This window comes from Oncorhynchus gorbuscha, linkage group LG03 (assembly GCF_021184085.1).
Source record: "Oncorhynchus gorbuscha isolate QuinsamMale2020 ecotype Even-year linkage group LG03, OgorEven_v1.0, whole genome shotgun sequence".
NCBI lineage: Eukaryota > Metazoa > Chordata > Actinopteri > Salmoniformes > Salmonidae > Oncorhynchus > Oncorhynchus gorbuscha.
Genome location: NC_060175.1, coordinates 23,268,205 through 23,285,631, shown reverse-complemented (window position 1 = coordinate 23,285,631; position 17,427 = coordinate 23,268,205). Strand labels below are relative to the sequence as shown.

Genomic DNA, 17,427 nt, shown 5'->3' with positions numbered 1-17,427 from the left:
GGGGCATTGTTATGCTGAAACAGGAAAGGGCCTTCCCCAAATTGTTGCCACAAAGTTAGAAGCACAGAATAATCTAGAATGTAATTTTATGCTGTAGCATTAATATTTCCCTTCACTGGAACTAAGGGGCCTAGCTCGAACCACAAAAAACAGCCCTAGACCATAATTCATCCACCAAACTTTACAGTTGGCACTATGCATTGGGGCTGGTACTGTTCTCCTGGCCAAACCCAGATTCATCTGTCGGACTGCCAAGTGGCGAAGCGAGAATCATCACTCGAACGCATTTCCACTGCTCCAGAGTCCAATGGCGGCGAGCTTTACACCACTCCAGCCGACATTTGGTATTGCTCATGGTGATCTTCGGTTTGTGTGTGGCTACTCGGCCATAGAAACCCATTTCATTAAGCTCCTGACGCACAGTTCTTGCGCTGATGTTGCTTCCAAAGGCAGTTTGGAACTCGGTAGTGAGTGTTGCTTCAGCCCTCGGCGGTCTCATTCTGTGAGCTTGTGTAGCCTACCACTTTGTGGCTGAGCCGTTGTTGCTCCTAGACATTTCCGCTTCACAATAACCGCACTTACAGTTGACCTGGGCAGCTCTAGCTGACTTGTTGGCAAGGTGGAATCCTATAACAGGGCCACATGGAAAGTATCTGAGCTCTTCAGTGAGGCCATTCTTCTGCCAATGTTTGTTTATGGAAATTGCATGGCTGTGTGCTCTTTTTAAAATTTATTTTTTAATACACCTGTCAGCAATGGGTGTGGCTTAAATATCCAAATCTACTCATTTGTGGTGTCCACATACTTTTGTGTATACTGACAGAAAATATAGTGCACTACTTTCTCTTGTACACTAAGGCCCGGGGAAGAGTTGTAAAAAGAGGAGATTAGAAGAATGTGCCTATTTGAAAGCTAGGAAAAAATAAGTAGCTCGGGACATGTTTTTTATTTATTTTTAGAACCTCTCAAGACCATTGACATTTAAACACAAGCTTCACATGTGCAAATCTGATTTTAAGTGTTCAAAGCTCAGTACATTACTTTTTCAAGATGTGACCGTGATGGCACTGTATAAGCTTTTGGTCCAGGATTTTCAAAGCATTGGAACAGTGACTCTCTCTAGGGCACATATGTCAGAGTCAAGGCCCGCGGGCCACATCCGGCCCGCGAGAAGGTTTTTTACGGCCCCTGGGATGATCTTGATTTATTATTAGAACCGGCCCGCAGACCGCAGCAAGCCGGCAGCCCGCAGATCTTTTACACGCACCAATACTACATTTCCCACAATGCAACGGTGACGCACCGAGCAGTAGGCTGCTTCATTTCAATATTTATTGGCACAGCAGTTGTCAGCATCACAGTAAAATTAACTTTCAGATACCCATCAAAAATGGCAAAACGGAAGGTGGACACTGAGAACCGGGGGTTTCAAACAAGGTGGGAGTCGGAGTATTTGTTCACGGAGGTAGCTGGAAAACCTGTGTGTCTTCTGTGTGGAGAAAGTGTGGCGGTACTGAAAGAGTATAATCTGAGACGACATTATGAAACGAAACACGCGGACAACAACAAGAATATGGACATGGAACAAAGGCTACAAAAGGCAGAGGAATTAAAACGAGGCCTCAAATCTCGACAGGCTCTGTTCAAAAAGCCAAATCACAAGGCCAGGCTGCTGTCAAGGCCAGTTTTATTTTGGCAGAAGAGATCGCTAAATCAGCCCGGCCATTTACGGAGGGGATTTAATCAAAAACTGCATGATTAAAGTTTGTGACGAAGTTTGCCCAGAAAAAAGGCAACTCTTTTTAAATGTGAGTCTGAGCAGAAACACCATTGCCGAGAGAGTAGACCAGTTGTCCATCAATCTAAAAGAGCAGCTTGTGAAAAAGGGAAAAGATTTCATTGCATATTCCTTGGCTGTGGATGAGAGCACCGACATTTCTGACATTGCCCAGTTGTCAATTTTCATCCGCGGAGTGGACTCCAGCCTAAGCGTGACAGAGGAGTTTTTGGCTTTACGTCCTATGCATGGCACAACTACGGGGCATGATTTGTATGAAGAGTTGTCAAGATGTGTAAATGAGATGGAGCTGCCTTGGGAAAAACTCGTGGGTTTGACAACCGACGGAGCACCTGCGATGTGTGGACACAGGAGCGGACTGGTGGCGAAGATACGGGAAAAGATGCAAGAGGAAAACGCGACAGGTGAGCTGACAGCTTATCATTGTATCATACACCAGGAAGCGTTGTGCGGTAAAGCCTTGAAAATGGAGCATGTAATGAGCATCATCACGCGCACAGTTAACTTTATCAGAGCCAAAGGTTTGAATCACCGCCAGTTCAAGGCATTTCTGACGGAGTTAGAAACGGAGCATGGTGATTTGCCTTATCACACAGAGGTGCGATGGCTAAGCCAGGGAAAGGTGCTTCAAAGATGTTTCGAGCTTCGTGAGATTTGTCTGTTCTTGGACAGCAAAGGGAAAGACACAACACAACTCCGAGACGAAATGTTTCTGTGTGAAATGGCTTTTCTGTGTGACATTACAAGTCATCTGAATGCAATGAACTTGCAGCTGCAGGGTCGGGATCGTGTCATCTCTGATATGTACAGTACAGTGAAGGCATTTAAAACCAAACTGACTCTGTGGGAGACGCAGATGCGGAAAGAAAATTTGAGCCACTTTCCCAGCTGCCAGACCATGAAAGAGAAGCTCTCTACCAGTGCGTTCCCGAGCGCACAGTTGGCTGATAAAATAGGTATGCTTGCCGCTGACTTTCGATGCCGATTTGCTGACTTTGAAGCACAAAAAAGCAGGTTGGAACTGCTCGGTAACCCATTTGCTGTTGACGTGGAAAGCTCACCACCAAACCTCCAAATGGAGTTGATTGACCTCCAATGCAATGATGCACTGAGGGCAAAATATGCGGCAGTGGGTGCTGCGGAGTTCGCCCGTTTCCTCCCCGACACAATGCCCCAGCTGCGCATCCAGGCTGCTCAAACGTTGTCTATGTTTGGCAGCACATACCTGTGTGAACAACTGTTTTCTTTGATGAACTTGAACAAAACATCACACAGAAGTCGACTTACTGCTGAACACCTCCACTCAATTCTGAGGATTTCCTCAGCTCAGAGCCTTACCCCGAACATTGATGAACTTGTGGAAAAGATGGGACACCACCAAGTATCACCCTCAACCTCAAACAAGTGAACATTACTGTGCAATCACATATTTAGAGTTTTTACTCAGTTCAAGTTTAAAAGTTAAAGTTTAATATTTGTTTTCACTGCATGTTACTTCTCCTTAAACAAAGTGTTGTTTTTGATTAATAGATTTTTGCACTTTATTTTATTGTATTTCAATCCAATTATATTTTAAAAATATTTCAGTTGAGTGGATGATAGAAAATTGCTATTATTGTTTTTTTCTTTGAAGTAAATTTAGCCCACTTTTGCTAAAATAGAAAATATAGGCTACTGATGGTGCCTTGAATACCGGTTTCTTTCATTTAATGTTCATGTTATGGGGATTTTTATATAAAGGAAATTTGTCTTTTGTGTCTGTTGAAAATTAAAGATTACTGACAGAGCCATAAGAAAATATTGCTTTATTTATCTGATCATATTGGAATATATTTGTTAGGTTTTCAGTAGGTTCAATTAGGTTCACTAGACTATATGCGTCATTTAAAAAAATTTCAATGAACATTCGAACAGTCCGGCCCTCGGCTTGTAGCTAAATTTTTTATTTGGCCCTCCGTCCATTTGACTTTGACACCCCTGCTCTAGGGGTCTCTGCACTGTTGCAAGCCACCGAGTCCAGATGTTCTGTCAGTTGTTTAGAGGCATCAGCATTTTACCAGACACATGGACAAATGTCATTGGTCTACATTTGAAGGCTGGCACTTGGGCAGATCTATGGTAGATCATTGATGTACAACAAACAGATTTGGGCCAAGCACTGACCAAAGCTGGAGGAAGATGTGGTTAACAACAAAAAATAACTTTTTCATAGGAGCATATTCACTTACCAAGATTCACTTACCTAGCAATTAATAATTTTGTTTTTCCCTTTTTTTGTAGGATTCTTCCACCAAAAAATTGCAGAGTACCAACAAAGTAAGAAGAAAGAGAAGGCAAAGAGAGGCTGGGTGAGAGGACTTGTGGTGTAAATGTAGGCGTCCTCAGACAAATTGATTCTGATCATGTGTACATTTGTGATGCTCCACAGACAGGACGTTGCTCCTGTCTGTGGAGCGAAGATGGTGACAATCTAAATCTGCAGTATTTTCTCTTGCCTGTAGAAAATGTAGGCTACTCCTGTGTCATGTTGAATGAATGTGTGCTAAAGATGAAGAAACACAAACATGTTTTTGTCAATGTGTCTACGTTTATTGAAGGATGTGTTACTTCTGTTGTGATGACTTGGCAAAATGTTTATTTATTGCACTTTTGTGCTACAAGATGCTCTTACTTATATATGCTCTTATAACTAAACATACCTATGAGTATTTCATAGTATTCTAAATATTTTGTGTTTATGCCTACTGAGTGCCTTAAATTGTTATTTTGTTTATTTAAGCTGTGGGTATGAATGTGGAAGTTAGGATGTGAATAAGCACTTTTAAAAAATGGTGAATAAAAGTTGGACCAATGATGTTTTAACATTACTTTTAAGTTAGCATTCACGAGATTGGTGTATATATTAGGATTCCCGTTAGCCACTGCAAAAGCATCAACTACTCTTCCTGGGGTCCACATGAAACATGACATAATACATAGTACAGAATATTATTAGTCAAGGACTGAAATACATGCATTTAAAATGTCACACACAGCCTACATATCAGTACATACATTTACATTTAAGTCATTTACATACACACAAACTAGGTCTAATACATGGTACAATGCAAATTACAATTCAATATATATATATGAAATGGCTTTCTCTTCACAGTCCCCTTTGTGCAGTAAGGTGTTATTTTATGTTTATTTAAACTGGTTGTCTTGGTAGCTTGAGTTACGTAGGGTAGCAGAGTTCCATGTAGTCATGGCTCTATTTAATAGTGTGCTTTTCCCAGCCTCTGTTCTGGACCTGGGGACTGTGAAAAGCTGCCTCTGGTTGCATGTCTTGTGTCCGAACTGTGTGCCAACTGCTTGAACAGACAGTTCCCTTCAACACATCAATACCTTGCGCAAAAACCAATAGTGATGCAGTAAACTTTGAGCCAGGAGAGACTTACATGTGTAACGGTATAACTTTAGACCGTCCCCTCGCCCAAACCCAGGCTCGAACCAGGGACCCTCTGCACACATCAACAACAGTCACCCAGGAAGCATCGTTACCCATCGCTCCACAAAAGCCGCAGCTCTTGCAGAGCAAGGAGAACTACTACTTCAAGGTCTGGGAGCAACTGACGTAACCGATTGAAACGCTATTTAGCGCCTGACACTTCCCCTCTGTATACATTCTAAGTGCGATACGTGCTGCGTTGTTCTGGACCAAGTACAATTTACCAATAGGGTTCTGTTTCTTTGCCGCACATGACCATACAGTAGTCCAGGTGCGACAAAACTATGGCCTGTACGACCTGTCTGGTCGACTGAGATGTTAAGACAGAGCAAAGCTACATGGCCAGACCTCTTCCCATTTTAGCAACCAATGAGATGATCTTTGACACTCACACATCACATCCGGGGTATGAAATAGCGTCCCTAGCAACCAGTGCCAGAGAGCGAGAGACAAATCAATAATTTGTCGAGTTTTTATCTATCATCACGATTAAGTACACATATTTTACATTCAATGCGACTTTACATTGCTACGGTGTGCAGTGGAGCAGGATGAGCATCCACAACGATTAAGTTTTCCAAACGGAGCTGTCCTGAGGAACGAATTACTTCCGTCACTTCACTACCTAGAACGGCTATGGCGGAGAAACGTCGGTCCGGGGGAACTTCGGGGATGTCCGAATCCAAACCGACCAAGACCGACACCGAGCGGGAGTTCCTATCGCAGGCGGGAGTCGGGGAGTTACTCCGAGGGGCTCTGCTAAAGATGGTAGAGGCCAGGTCGGAGGACCCAATGGGGTTTTTGGCAGACCATTTCTGTAATCAGGCCTCCGAGGCTGAGAATGGGACTGGTGGATGCTGCAGCGATGGAGATTTGCTAAACCTCGGCGCAGGCGCACACGAGCAGCAGCAGCTGAGCCGAGCCCTATGGCACCTGCGTCTAGCGCATCACTCTCAGAGGTAAACCAGAAAGAACATGCATTTTGCGACTGCCAAGCTCAAGTCTATGTTCTCGTTTTATCTCACAATGAAATAACACAACCCACTGTGCAAAAACGGGTTCAATCAACCGTGTTTCCATGTGATGTTAATAAAAAAAATATGTGGTGTTGAATCAACGTGGAAAACTGATTGGATTTGCAAAAGTCATATTTCTTTACTTAACTTTTTAACCTGAATCCAATGACCAGGTGACATTTTTGGTTGAATTAAGTTAGTCGACAACTGCTCAACCAAATGTTAATCATAACTAGACGTTGAACTGATGTCTGTTCCCAGTGGAAATGATCCATGTGGGCCTGTGCAAGTGTACCAGTGGAGGCTGCTGAGGGGGGGACAGCTCATGATAATGGCTGGAACGGCGCCAACGGAATAGCATCAAACACATGGAAACCATGTATTTGGCATCATTCAACCGCTCCGGCCGTTACCACGAGCCCGTCCTCCTGTGATGTGTATGTCCACGTGTGTATGTCTTCAGATCTGCCTTCAGTAACAACGTCCGTGTGGCCTATGACCTGCTAACACAGACAGGGCCCCAGCGGCGAGGAGCAGTGGGTCCCAGTGGCCCTGCTGGTCAATGCAGCTCTAACAGCCCAGGTGGGGGGGTCAGGGGCCGCCTCTACACACACACCCTCCAGGTAGGGTATACAATTGACAAGTCATACTGTAAACACTGCTGGTTTCAGAAACCATTCATTTCCATTGTGCCCTTGAGCAAGGCACTTAGATCAGCGTTATAGCGTGATTGACATTTAAGATCATTTTTTGATTGAGCTGACAGATGCAGCATTTACCGTGAATGTGGTCTCCATGAACGAGGAAACATTGTCTTTTAAGTTTCACTGTAAAGTCTACACCTGTTGTATTCAGTGCATGTGACTATAAATAAATATGATATATATTATATATATGGTGCATAGCCGAAAAGGGGAGATTGGATAGAATCTAGCCCTTAACCTCTGCAGCTAACCTTGTGTGGTCTTCTCAAGTGCTGTGTTTGTGTGTTGTCTGAGGTATTTGGGAGCAGAGTAAAATACCAATTTCTGTTGTAGATGGACATCTAAGTATTTTGTTCTGCTATATTCTACTTTAAAGTGTCTCTGCAGCGAGGGAGGCGTCCCCATCTCCACTTCAGCCCCTCTGCTACGCCGGCTCCACTGCCAGGACCATGAGGCCGTGCCCTACGACATCTTCAAGCACGGTGTGCTGACGTGTGCTGTGTTTTCTGACTACATCCGGCGGGCGCAGAGGCTGTACGCGGAGGTCTGCGGCCCAGCTGAGGGGCCTGCTGGTCGGACACTATGTCTGGCTGTGCTGGGCACCCTCCATGAAGCCCTGGAGACCTCCCGGTCTGATGGTGGCTCCTCAGATGCTAACCACTACTCTAATGCTAACGCTAAGGCCAATCCCTACCTAGAGGCTAAGGTTAGCCGCTACCTGGAGGCGAGTGCTAAGATCTCACCCGGTAAGCTGGCCCAGGCTATGGCTGGAGCGGAGCCAGCCGGGGGAAACATGGACGCCAAGGAGTTTGAGGACGCTGCAGCAGAGCTCTTTATCGCTCGAGTAAGAGTTGTGTGTTAGCTGCTGGTGTATTCTCGTTCCTATAATGTCTGCACTGTTCCTTGTAATGTAGTGTCAGATCCTAGTATGAGATGTGTGTATGACTTTCCTCGTTCTTATGAAGCACCTGAAGAACATACAGCATGGCTAAATATATACTGTATAATATAGTACGATCATGTAAATATGATTCAATATACCAATAAATGTCAGACCTGGATTTTGCTTATTCATGCTTTAATTTATAATTGAATGAAAACATCTGTTATAAGTAGGACTATCGCGGTCATTACATTTTGTCACCCAGGGACAAATGAAAACAAATCAAATAACTGTCGGTCTCACGGTAATTGACCATTAATTAACAAACCCATTTAGCATCTCATGGCTTCCACCCAGAGCCTACAAGCCACTGAATCAGACCTCTGGGACATCTACATTTAAAAAAATATAAGAAATCCATGTAATTTAGCCTACACCATTACAATAAATCCATAAATAATTTTAGGCTGGTCTAAAGAAACATGATATGAAGAAAAATTTAGTCTATTTTGTAACAGAACGGCATACTCGGAGTTGTCTTTATTTTAGGCCCTGATCTGGCTATTCCATATGGCTGTGGGTTACACTAGTTCATTTAGCAGACAGCAATTGCTTATACGTCCATGGAATTATTTTATAGTATGAAGAATACAATTGAACATAGCTGAATAAAATAAAGGATATTTTCTCCAAACAATTTGAGGGAGTGCGCACATGCGGCTATTCTGTGTTGAGCTGTTAACAAAGAAACAGGTACTCCTACAGTGCATTTGTTAAGTATTCAGACCCCCTGACTTTCCACATTTTGTTATGTTACAGCCTTATTCTAAAATGGATTAAAACATGTTCCTCATCAATCTACACACAATACCCCATAATGACAAATCTAAAACAGGTTTTTAGAAATGTTTGATAATAAAAAAAAATAAAAAAAATAAAACATATAATACATTTACATAAGTATTCAGACCCTTTACTCAGTACTTTGTTGCACTTTTGGCAGCGATTACAGCTTTGAGACTTATTGGGTATGACGCTACAAGCGTGGAACACCTGCATTTGGGTGTTTCTTCTCTGAAGATCCTCTCAAGCTCTGTCAGGTTGGATGGGGAGTGTTGCTGCACAGCTATTTTCAGGTCTCTCCAGAGATTGGAGAGTTTGATCGGATTTAAGTCCGGCCTCTGGCTGGGCCACTCAAGGACATTCAGAGACTTGTCCTGAAGCCATTCCTGCGTTGTCTTGGTTGTGTGCTTAGGGTTGTCCTGTTAGAAGGTGAACCTTTGCCCCAGTCTGAGGTCCTGAGCCCTCTGGAGCAGGTTTTCATCAAGGATCTCTCTGTACATTGCTCCGCTCATCTTTCCCTCGGCCCGGACTAGTCTCCCAGTCCCTGAAAAACATCCCCACAGCATGATTCTGCCACCAAACCAAGCGGGCTGTCATGTGCCTTTTACTGAGGAGTGGCTTCCGTCTGGCCACTCTACCATAAAGGCCTGATTGGTGGAGTGCTGCAGAGATGGTTGTCCTTCTGGAAGGTTCTCCCAACTCCACAGAGGAACTCTGGATCTCTGTCAGAGGGACCATCTGGTTCTTGGTCACCTTCCTGACCACGGCCTTTCTCCCCCGATTGCTCAGTTTGGTCGGGCGGGCAGCTCTAGGAAGAGTCTTGTTGGTTCCAAACTTATTCCGTTTAAGAATGATGGAGGCCACTGGGTTCTTGGGAACCTTCAATGCTGCAGGCATTTTTTGGTACACTTCCTCAGATCTGTATTGGAGCTCTACAGCCAATTCCTTCAAACTCATGGCTTGGTTTTTGATTTGACATGCACTGTCAACTGTGGAACCTTATATAGACAGGTGTGTTCCTTTCCAAATCATGTCCAGTCAATTGAATTTACCACAAGTGGACTCCAATTAAGTTGTGGAAACATCTCAAGGATGTTCAATGGAAACCGGATGCACCTGAGCTCAATTTTGAGTCTCATAGCAAAGGGTCTGAATATTTATGTGAATAAGATATTTCTGTTTTTAATTTTTAAATGTGCTAAAATGTCTAAAAAACAGTTTTCGCTTTGTCATTATGGGGTATTGTGTGTAGATTACTAACAATTATTTTTTGTTTTTAATCCATTTTGGAATAAGGCTGTAATGTAACAAAGTGGAAAAAATTAAGTCTGAATACTTTTCGAAGGCACTGAATGCTTAATTTAGAGTTATTTATGTTGTGATACAAATGTTGGGCTATATGATTTGATTTTAATATATTCTATAGCTGCATGATGCGACTCTAATGATGTAAATATTAGGAAAATTGAGAAATCAATATAGTAGGCCTAGCCTATCGAAAGATGATAGGATCCTCCACTTTTTAAGAGGCCATCACTGTTTTCTCATGCAATTGCATAGCCTATAGAAATGTTGCGCAACATGCTCATGGGCTCTTATGAAGTGTTCTATTCGATTTTTGATGACATTTGCATTGATGTCAGTGATTAGGGGGACAGAGAGGCAGTTACCAAGTTTGGTTGGTTATAAATGACCATCAGCAGCATCAGAGCTTGGAAAAGCCTAATTACAGTGACACGGAATTTTACTGCTGTCATGACTCGTGACCGCCGGTGTGGCAATAATATGGCCAGTGGCCACCGTAACAGAGCGAGATACAAGTAAAAGGTTTTATTCCGTTATAAAGCCTTCATATACAACAGTGAACGTATGACGCATGTCATTCCTGAGAATGGAGACAAGACAATTAAAGCTCCTATGTAGTTCTGCAGATGTGACCATTTATTAGGAAACATGGAACGTCAGATTTGCCTAAAATATTTCCCTGTCAGTTAACAGCAATACCTCCTCCACACACCTCCAGTGTGGTCATAGAAACAGGTGGCTACAGCTGCCATTTTTTATATAACAAAAATAAACCTTTTAGTAGAAAACAAATGAATAACCAGAGCTAGCTGACAACGTCACACAAAAGATCCTCACAGTTCAATGGGGCAGCAGTCCATGAGTTAGCTGACAACATCACACAAAAGATCCTCACAGTTCAATGGGGCAGCAGTCCACGAGTTAGCTGACAACGTCACACAAAAGATCCTCACAGTTCAATGGGGCAGCAGTCCACGAGTTAGCTGACAACGTCACACAAAAGATCCTCACAGTTCAATGGGGCAGCAGTCCATGAGTTGTAATTCTGGATGGCCAGATGGCCACCAACAATGACAAGAAACTACCATGTGGGGAATTGTGACTCGTTTCATCTTGTTCTTGATACCATGTTTTGTTTTGAAGTGTTTTGACTGAATTCATATCAATGCTATTATGGCTAAAATTCACCAGCTAACCGACAACTGTAATTATGTATTTGAGACAAGTGTTTGTTGTGCAAATACAAGTAGCCAGCTGCCATTTTCTTATACAAAATCCACTTTTAGTAGAAAGAAAATGAATAATCAGAGAATCATAGAGATTCAGTAATATTTTAAACCTGCTTACATCCCCTATATTTTATCCATTCAATGTTAAAAGAGATGACTTACTTTTTCATGGGTCTGTATGGAAGTAATTTAAATCATAATTGGGGAAGAAATAGAAAAGCACAAAACCAAATAGAAAAGTACAAAAAAATACAATCCATTCAGTAATGATCAAATCTAAAACACACTTATTTCCTTATTCTCCTACATTAACACTGAGGGCTTCACAGCCAGAGCACAATAACTTAGCATTCCAAAGCACAAGTGAAGTAGAGTAAATGCATCATTATACTTCTAGATAATTAGTTCAAGTGCCTTGCTTCAAAACACTTAATAATATAAATTCTCATGAAAGACAATCAACGTAAGCTCACGCAACAAATGCTCATATCTATTTTTGTGTTGAGGGGGTTGCTAGACTTGTAAGAAAGCAGAACCAAACATGTTGCTGGCTCTTTGGCACCATCCAGTGGTTGATAAGAATAGCATAGTTGTGTTCTGAATACTAAAAAAAAGTCTGTAAAAAGGTGTAAAAACCTTTAACACACCACAGATGACATTTGTCAGATGATGCCCTTAGGCCCAATACAAATATGCACCGCTCATAACACAAGAACCAAATGTCAGTGAAAATAGTGCAGTTGACATCAAAAGGCATGTCAGTTTAAAAATGGCGTGTGGCACTTCTACTGTACCTAAGAATTAGGCTTATCAGCAGTATCTTTGTGCTTGCACACTCAGCATTCTATGTTTAAGCAATAAGGCCAGAGGAGGTGTGGTATATGGCGAATATACTATGGCTAAGGGCTGTTCTTATGCGTGATGCAACGTAGAGTGCCTGGATACAGCCCTTAGCTGTGGTATATTGGCCAAATACCACAAACCCCTGAGGTGCCTTATTGCTATTATAAACTGGTTACCAACTAAATTAGAACACAAAATGTTTGTGGGTCATACCCGTGGTATACGGTCTAATATACCACGGCTTTCAGCATTCAGGGCTCGAACCATCCGCATTATAATCTAATTTATTCCATTCAGTATGTTGACATTTACAGCTCGACTCAACCACACTACTAGGAGTGGTCTTGTTCAGATGCCCCCCGCCAGCAGTGGAGAGGTCTCTGATTGGTTGAGAGGTGTGGTGATGCTGTAGTGCGGTGAATCATACATGTGATTACTCCTTAGGTCCGCCTCTGCCCGCAGCGTTATTTTGTACAGATGGGAAATGGAGCACAGTTGTTAGAAAAGTGGTCTTCAACTTCTGCCCTGGAGAGCTATGGGGTATGCAGGATTTTACTGCAGCCCAGCAATAGCAAATATGGCCCTAGTGATAAAGTAAGTGAATAGAGGAAATGAAGAAGAGAGCTGTAGTACCTGGAAGTCTCGGATGTAGGTGAGGAAGAAACTGACGAAGGACAGAGCCAGAGACCACTCAGAGATGGTGCTGATGATGTGAGGAATGTAGCCCTGCAACAAACATAACTGTTACACACACACACACACACACAGAGAATAAGGCTACTAACCGTCTCTCCAGGTATCCAGTGCAGTTTATGGGCCACGTCCACTCCAGGCAGACTGCTGTACATGATGACAGATGAAACAAACACAGAGAAGAAGTCAAGGAGTACAACAGGTAGGAGCTAGAGCCATGTAACAGAGGGCAACTCTTGCAGTTGTCAGAGGTCCTTCCAATTTTTTCAAGTTATCAGCTTCAATTCACTGTAATTGTCTAATAGCAACAACAATCTATAAGCAACAATGAAACATGATTTCATATTTGCATGTTTGGCAGAAATATAGTCGAGGATACTGCTGATAATGCTGGCAAAGGTCCAGACTCCAATGCTGAGTCGGACCCAGAATATAGTCTTCCCGTGAACGTGAGGCTGCATGTACAGCGACACCAGCGTCTGCACCAGGATGTACAGGGCCCCCACACCTAACGTCAATATCGCCCCCACCAGGTGCATGAAGAACAGAGTGGTTTTCTGTAGAGGGGGAGGAGAGGTATTGATTTACAGTATCACAGCTACATACATGATTGTCATTATAGGAAAAACTGGAACAAGGACTGTAGAAGAGACCGAAAGAAATCGAGAGACAGATATACACAACAGGACACAACTCAATGGGTACCTGGAAGTTAGCAACGATGCACATGCCAAAGGAGCTGGTCCATCCCAGCACCAGGCCCAAGACGTTGAGTTTATGGAGCTTTGACTCCTCTTCGTCTGTCAAGGCTTGGACCTGCTTGTAGCGTACATACACGGTGGCTACACCTGCCACAACAAACATGATCACACATTAAAACAGTCACAAATTCAGTCCGATATACACAATTTCAAATTGATTGCTAGATTCAAAAGAGGACTCAGGTAGGTAAAGGTGATGTTACCTAGGAAGGCTGACACATCCAGCATGATTCCAAACACACATCTCTCTGGGGCAACTGTCCCTGTGTCACTGTAAACAGAAACATGACAAGCAGAATGTCAGTCACCTCCTATTACAATGCAGTGCCTACTTATGAACATACGTGATTTCAGGTATAAATGTAAAAAGACAAGGATACAAGGAGGATGTTGTTTGCATTTGGGAATCGGCCTATATCTGACCTGATGTATGGCACCAGTGGGTCCACATGTCTCAGCACCACAGCTGTGATGTAATCGAAGATGAACGTGGCTGTCGTCCATAATACCAGAGCTACTGGTATAATACACAGACCTTCCTGGAACCACCACATGTCCTCTGTTCTGTGTGTGTGTGTCATTCCACCAGTAGCCTATCCAAGTTAAACCACTTGTGCTGGTGTGTTGTCTTCACCTGTAGAGCATGAGGTTATGTGTGGGCTGTGGGCACACACACTTAAATAAATAAATCTGCACACTTTTGTTTAATCATTCTGGATAAAAATCACATTATTAATAAGAGACTATGCATTCCTCCCACGTGATCTAATTTCCTCTACTAGTGTTTCTGTGCCTCGATGTACTAGCAAGTAACTTTAGAGATACAGAAACGTTACGGTTACATTTGCTAGGCCACAATGCGCACATGATACTGTTTAATCGGATAAATAGAGTGAACAAGCTACATGGAACACGTAGTCAAACAGATTTGTGTAAAATAACTGGAACTCTGCCAATATGACCCTATTGTACCTTCGGCGGTTCCTTTGCTGTCACGTCATCACACCTAAATTGGTTTTACAAAATAAAAAATTAACAGTGAGAACGCAGAAAAGCAAAGTTGTAGTTTACTCTTCTGATCGCTATAATTAAATGTACATGACACGGATTAGGGTTTATGTCATGCTCTCTCAACCAAAAACGTAATCCCGTTACTTCCTGTTAGTGTTTCAGAAGAGGCGTGGCCTTGAAATACCCGGATTTTTAGCGAACGTCAGAGGATTTTTCATGTCAATAATCTGACAGCAGAGACAAAAAATGGCTTGCATGCTGTCTGTTACATAAATTATAAATATATTTACAAACAGTGCTTGACTTGGACTGAAATAGGTTCTGGTAGTCATTTTGTCTGCCGGTACTGTTTACATTTAGGTGCAGGAGCTCCAGAATACTTTTTAGTTAATAAAATAAAATCAAACTTTGTCATATGCGCTAAATACAAGAAGCATAGACCTTACCGTGAAATGCTTACTTATTCTATACGAGGAATGTGAGCTCAAAGGGTACAACATTTTAGGTGCCGGTGTTGTGTGCCACAGGAAGTATTAGACTAGTCACAAAAGGAAGTGGTTATTTCAGCAATAATAGTTTTCAGAGCCCTCTGTTCTCTCTACCCATCCCTCAATCCCCCATACCATCGTGTTTTTCCCTCTTATGGCTTTTCCTACATTTTTTTGTACACTTTATCCATTTTAGTTAAGAACGTAGGTACAGTAGTAATAAAATAATACAATTTGTACTCTGGGTGAAAAAGTTAAATCAGATAGAGTGACCAAGCAAGATGAGTGCATATCCATAATCACAGTAAACTGTTATAATAGAAAAAAAGGAATAATAATGTAAACAAAACTGACTGAATGTGTCTCCATGAAGAATTCCCTCCCCAATAGGTCCCTTTGCCCTCAATAGGACACCCCCAGCACCTACACCATCCCCATCCCCCTCAACCACATAATACAATGATAGACATTCAAATTTTAAAAAGATATACCAAGATACATATACACACACATGTACAGTACATATACATATTCACAGGACATTCAACTATTCCTTTTCCTACATCAGATATGTAGGTCACATTTCCACCTGGATGACAGCACATAATCAGCAAGATGGAGATGCTCTTCGTCCAAGGGAATGACTGCCCATTCTCAGGTGTTAGACAATCAGAGATGCTCACGTCATTTACATTCCAGCCTTTGTCAACTCCAGATTTGACTACTTCAACTCACACCCTGCTGTAATCCCTGCATTCTCAGATTCCCCGCTGTTATTAATCTCTATATTGTAATCAATAAATTGTTTCAAAATTCTGTACTTTTATTAACATAATTTATATGTTCAGATCATTCCTGAGAGAGAAGGGGTGTAACATCTCCAGATGAGCATGTGGTACCCTTCCTCACCCATGCCAACAAGATGTTACTTCTTGTTGGGTCTTTCCCTTTAAAGTAAGTATGAGAGGATAAGTAATATACAATTAACCTACTGAAAGTGCACTGACTAAAAGGCAAAACAGAACTGGCAAATTATATTACAGCTGTGTCTTTGTATACTTGCGAATTAGAATCTTGTGTAACATCATTTTGTTGGGGAAAACTAAAATGCCCATACATTTTCCCCTGTTTTGTTGGGGAAAACTGAAATGCCCATAAACATTTTCCCCGGTTTGCTGAATGTGTTCTGGAGGAGTCGATTGTCTTTACAAATGTGGACAAAGATGTTATCATGAGAGAAGCAAGCAGTCACTCTCCTCCAAAACACCGGAATGTTGCATTTCTAATTGAATATAAATTGTAGATTAAAAAAAAACCATGGATCTTTCAAGGTTATTTGATCCAACTTCGGACGAGAAAGCCACTGTTAACGCACGCCTCTGTTAAGAGGGAAAGTAACACCCTACTACAACTCAACTCCCCGTGAAGTGAAAGCGGTATGGCACTGTAGGTGCGAGTACGGATGACAAAGGCAGAGAGTGATACCGTTTACAAGGAATTTATTCCGTCACACGGTAATATGGGGAAAAGGGTCTGGACGGAACCAAAGCAAAGAACGTAAATGTCAAAGCCCTGTCTCCCATCTACCCTGCCTACCCACTACTTATCTAATTTGGCACCACCTGGTGCCCTAACCAAAATACAGGGGTTGGTCCGCCCAGGTCTTACCTAGTGTGCCTAGACAGTGAATATACTTTGGTATATGTATGCCCGCGGGCCTCTTGCCTAAGCACTCCCCCTTCCCCCCCTGGGAACAAACAAAACAGAATATTACAAACAATTTCACTGCATCCTATTGACACGCAACAGACATAACCAATCGGATCCCTCAGCAACAACTAACATAATACATACCAAATCTCTTTCTGAGAAACAACCATCTCTCGCTCTTACAAGAAACCTATACTATTCTCTTGTTCCCTGTATGCTCAGAAAAATACAAGTAAAGATGTATAGACTACTTGACATTATGTTTTGCTAGATGATCTGAGCCAACTGTGCCTCTCCTGTGTGGAGGTGGACAATAATGAGGAAGATGTCAGGACCCGGTTACGAACCCGGGTCTCCGGAGTGAGAAACAGTCACTTAACCAACTGAGCCACGAATAGTCGGCAGAACCCAGAAGATGAGGCAGACACAGCAGCACCCGAGACAGTGCACTTAATGAAGCAAGAAGTGAAGTCCCTCAGGAAAACATGCAACTCCACAACCTCAAAAGGAATTCCACAAGAACAAAGGTAATCCTCCAAGACAAAAAAGGTAAATCCACAAGGTGGTAGGTAAAGCATAAAAAGCCTCAAAAGATACTCAAAAATAAATAAACAAGAACAAAAAAACAGAATTCCACAAGAGAGTCCACC

The 17,427-nt window shown here is 42.4% G+C and overlaps 3 protein-coding genes across 4 annotated transcripts in view; 2 read left to right on the top strand and 1 right to left on the bottom strand.

The window, feature by feature from the left end:
- Positions 1-4,650, top strand: part of LOC124028822 (DENN domain-containing protein 2D-like) — a 32,517-nt gene extending 27,867 nt beyond the window's left edge. The window contains exon 13 of the mRNA XM_046340760.1: positions 4,079-4,650. Within this exon, the coding sequence (XP_046196716.1) occupies positions 4,079-4,167 (89 nt within the window). The 3' untranslated portion in view covers positions 4,168-4,650. The remainder of the gene's footprint in view (positions 1-4,078) is intronic.
- Positions 4,651-5,702: 1,052 nt separating this feature from the next.
- On the top strand, positions 5,703-8,072 carry tpgs1 (tubulin polyglutamylase complex subunit 1). Its single transcript, XM_046340763.1, has 3 exons — positions 5,703-6,250; positions 6,771-6,930; positions 7,388-8,072. The coding sequence occupies exons 1-3, from the start codon at positions 5,928-5,930 to the stop codon at positions 7,871-7,873; spliced, it is 969 nt and encodes a 322-aa protein (XP_046196719.1). The 5' UTR covers positions 5,703-5,927; the 3' UTR covers positions 7,874-8,072.
- A 2,583-nt stretch (positions 8,073-10,655) lies between these two features.
- Positions 10,656-14,753, bottom strand: LOC124019033 (DNA damage-regulated autophagy modulator protein 2-like). Of its 2 annotated transcripts, none has more exons than XM_046334390.1 (8): positions 14,541-14,753; positions 13,992-14,228; positions 13,772-13,839; positions 13,513-13,655; positions 13,187-13,364; positions 12,900-12,982; positions 12,748-12,840; positions 10,656-12,585 (listed from the first exon to the last, which is right to left on the bottom strand). In XM_046334390.1, exons 2-8 carry the CDS (start codon positions 14,147-14,149, stop codon positions 12,463-12,465), a joined length of 846 nt encoding a protein of 281 aa, XP_046190346.1. In that variant the 5' UTR covers positions 14,150-14,228; positions 14,541-14,753; the 3' UTR covers positions 10,656-12,462. The 2 variants fall into 2 exon arrangements, with proteins under 2 accessions (XP_046190346.1, XP_046190351.1); XM_046334395.1 differs by having other exon boundaries at positions 13,992-14,202.
- Positions 14,754-17,427: the final 2,674 nt, after the last annotated feature.